This window comes from Fulmarus glacialis, unplaced genomic scaffold (genome assembly GCF_000690835.1).
Source record: "Fulmarus glacialis isolate BGI_N327 unplaced genomic scaffold, ASM69083v1 scaffold42772, whole genome shotgun sequence".
NCBI lineage: Eukaryota > Metazoa > Chordata > Aves > Procellariiformes > Procellariidae > Fulmarus > Fulmarus glacialis.
The window spans coordinates 31-3,634 of NW_009200540.1; the positions used below are offsets into that span (position 1 = coordinate 31).

The 3,604-nt window shown below is 51.4% G+C and overlaps 1 protein-coding gene across 1 annotated transcript in view; it reads right to left on the minus strand.

Annotated features, from left to right (window-relative positions):
* Nucleotides 1-2,667: 2,667 nt before the first annotated feature.
* Nucleotides 2,668-3,604, minus strand: part of REXO2 (RNA exonuclease 2) — a gene marked incomplete at its 5' end in the record, with an annotated part of 5,324 nt that continues 4,387 nt past the window's right edge. Inside the window, one exon of the mRNA XM_009573634.1 lies at nt 2,668-3,091. Coding sequence (XP_009571929.1) covers nt 2,962-3,091 — 130 coding nt within the window. The remainder of the gene's footprint in view (nt 3,092-3,604) is intronic.

Here is a 3,604-nt window from a genome sequence, read left to right on the forward strand (position 1 = left end):
GGCATTTTTCTCTTCAGGTGGCTCAAGACATGATCTTGTAAAAGGCCAATATGTAAAACATACGCCGCTTACACCGTCCCAGCAGAAAAGCATCAGGTTTTCATTCTGCGTGGGAAGGTAAACGTGATAATCTCTCCCCCTCGTGCTATTTCGGTAGCAGCGTATCAGTGCGTGCTGTTGTATGAGGGCACGCCGCAGGGGGGAAACAGAGGTCTCCGCTGAAAAACGGCTCCCCTAAAGCAACATGGGGCTACGTGCTTCTTTCTGTCCACCGTGCCTTTAGCTAAAACCTACTCTGTTGACGAGGCGCGGGATATTTTTTTATGGCCTGACCCGAGAGCTGACTCTGGGATTTACAGGACTCACTTGCTTATGGCTGCTGCTTGATTCTTCAATTAGAATTTAGCTGGCAGCTTCGGTGATGTGGAAAGCTGCACTGATATCAGTAGCGGGAGCAAAAGCCTGTTTGGGTCCCACCGGGAATGGGTCGCAACCTGTGCAGCACCTCCAGAGCCTCTCGTTGTGTACGTAGTCACGTATGTAGTAACGCGTGACAAACCTTCCGAACGCAAGCCGCCGTTTTAGCGCCCCAGAAGCTGAGGGGCTAGCTGCATCTCTTGCATCGCCCGCTCTTACCCTTGACTTAATGTAGAACGGGTGACTTGGTTTTTAATGTGGGCAAGTAAACCTGGCATGATGCGTTTATTTGGAAAGCAAATTGTTTCTGCCGGTGTGCTCGCGTCGCCCAGCGCTCGCGCTGCCTAATGCTGTAACGCGTTGGACCGTGGTGCTCCTCCCCGTCAATCAGAGCGTGAACCCGCTGCCACGGGCTCCGTCCTAAAACACCAAACACGCAAAAAGGTTCACTGAGCACATAAGTACTCCCATTAAATCGATGCGACTCCTCGTGCGCTTCAAGGAAAGCTTGTACAGTGGAGAGCTTTTAGCCTATTCGCTCACGCTGCCGAGGGAGCAATGCAAATATCAACCGGCGTAAAAGGACTTGAGAAGGGGGAAAATGAGGAAATTTTGGCGTAGGGGGATTTGTCCCACGTCATTTGGCAATTAACAGCAAAAAAGGACGTCCCGCCACGTTTCGACCTCCCCTCTAACGCAGCTCGCAGAGATGCTGCCGCTGCTTTCGCCCACGTCGGAGGAAACCCCTTGTCCTGGCTCCGGCTGGGGTGGAAACCAGGACCCCCTCGCCGACAGGCTGCAGCCTGTCCCGGCTGCTCTGTCTCACCCGCTTGCGCCCAGGGGTTTCTGCAGCGGCAGATTTCTGTTCCCGTCCCGGCTGGGGGCTGCCAAGAGCTGTTTTCTCAGAGGTAAAAGGAAAGGTAGCATCGCGAGGGTTCCCCGATTCCTCGCCCTGCATTCGGTCGGCTTTTTCTTTCTCATCGTGAGTCGCTGCTGTATTTATGCGATTAAAGGAAACGAATACGTCTCTCGTGAACTGACAAGCTGGCAGGGGACAGCTTCAGTCATCGCTGCGGTTCTGGGCCAGCACTTCAGACCCTTCCCCGCTGATGTTTTCATTAGCGAAGAGCTTAACGTTTGTAAAGCTCTGCAGTACCTTCTCCCTAGAAGCTGCCTCGCTAAAGTAATTACTAGCGCAGCAAACACCGGGGACGCGCAGACACAGAACGATTCAATTATTTGTGTGGTTTTGTCCAATAATCAGCGACACATTTCATTTTTTCAGTCTTACCGCTTGTGCCGTTGATTTCTGGGGTATCACGGTTGCCCCTGCCGTACATGGTTTACCTGCTCTACTACGTGATTTGCGTGTAGCTGTTCGGTATCGAGTCGTGTCACAGTTTCTGTTATGAAGCAGAATGCTTTAATGCTTTCGTTGTAGCTCCAATGTTCTGAAAAGCGTTGCTGAACAGAGCGCGCTACTTGCAGAGAAAAGTTCAGGCCCCTCTCCCGACACACCTTCCTTTTCGACTTCGCTTTTCCCAGGCTGCACCTCTAAAAAGTAGTAGCGCTTTCTCCGTAAAGCTGACCCCCGGGTCAGTTTAGGTCACGGAAGCAGCTTTTCGTATTTCCTATTCTCACGAGCGTGTTGCGAAAACGGGGCTAGAGGCTTTCCAAGTGATTATTGAAGGCCAATGCAGCTATCACGTCAGTATTTCCATCCTGACCCGAAGGACCTGCAGGACTTTAGTTTTTGTGTGAACTGAAACGTCACCCACCCGCACCCAAATCAAGCGGCTCGCGCCGTTCCCTTGCGCGCAGACGCTGCCCGCGCGGTAGTTTGATAGGCGAACCAGCGCTCACCTCGGAACTGCAGAGAGCTTTGTGACTTGAATTACAGCGCATTAGCTGGAGAGAGACAAAAGGCGCCGTGCCTTGACACCAGCATCTAGCACTCGGTAGGCTGTACTTACCGATGTGCAACTTTTGGCCCGTTTCTGAACGGAGGCGTTGCACAAAAGGACTGTTTTGTCAAATGCCCACGAACGCAACAGGCGCACGTGCCATTACTATGCAACGAAAATCATTTCCCAGAGCGTTTTCTTTCGCAAACCTGCGAGAGGCTGCCTCACCTAGCCGCTCACGGCGAGCACCAAAGAAAGGCTGTCGTCTTTCGCAAACCTGCGAGAGGCTGCCTCACCGAGCCGCGCACGGCGAGCACAAAAGAAAGGCTGTAGGAAAAGACCAGCGTTCAACAGAACTGATTTTATTGTATAGTGAAAGGCTGCATCTAAAACCAGACGAAGAGGAGTATCAAACAGCGTGTTTTACCTAGTACATACAAACAAGGAAGCTGCTGAGACTCGAGCGTGTCGATTCCTTGCTCAAACAGAAAAGAAGCAGTAACTCGGGCTTCCATCTGCATTTCAACAGCTGTTAAGAAACGAGGTAACTGAAGGGCGCAGCTTCTCGAGAGTGGCAAACAGAAAAGAACCAGGAGACACATCTAGTACGTGCCGCGGGATGGCGTGGTAAGAGGAGAAATCAGCTGGCGGTTTTATCGCTTTCTCCGTTCTCTATTAGTTTCCTTTTCTTTTCATCCGTTTTCCTCTTGAAGATGCTATCTCTGTAGAACTGAAGTTCTTTGATGCTTTCCCTGATGTCATCGAGTGCTCTGAAAGAGAATTAAGGAGGGTTTCAAAATGCCCGCGCGCATCTTCAACTACATCTGGATTCTCGCGCTTCTGAAAAATTCCAGGCTGTAAGAAATCAAACTCTGATATGCACGGATCGCGCATCTGTCAGAAATAAAAACAGCCCTCGCTAGTCTCGGGTACGTGGAAAGCAATAAAAGTCCACCAGCGCCGACGTGCCAGGGAGTAGCATGCAGCTTATTAGTTTATGTCACCGCGGGACACGGAAGCTCCTGAAAACCAACAAGTTCTACAACTTTTGACTACCAAAAGCAATTCAACCCGAGACAACAGAGAGAAGGGCTCCGGAGACCAGCTTTCAGCTCCTGCTTGGGCCAGTTTCGCCTGCTCAGACGGTAAGGTCCGTACAGACGTAGTAACCTTACTGCGCGTTTCTGCTGTGCAATTTCAATCGAGACCTCTCTGACAGTCACCCCTTCTCTTTTGTACCAGAGCCGTCTCTCCTGCCTAGCACGGCCGTGTCAGAGCAGAGA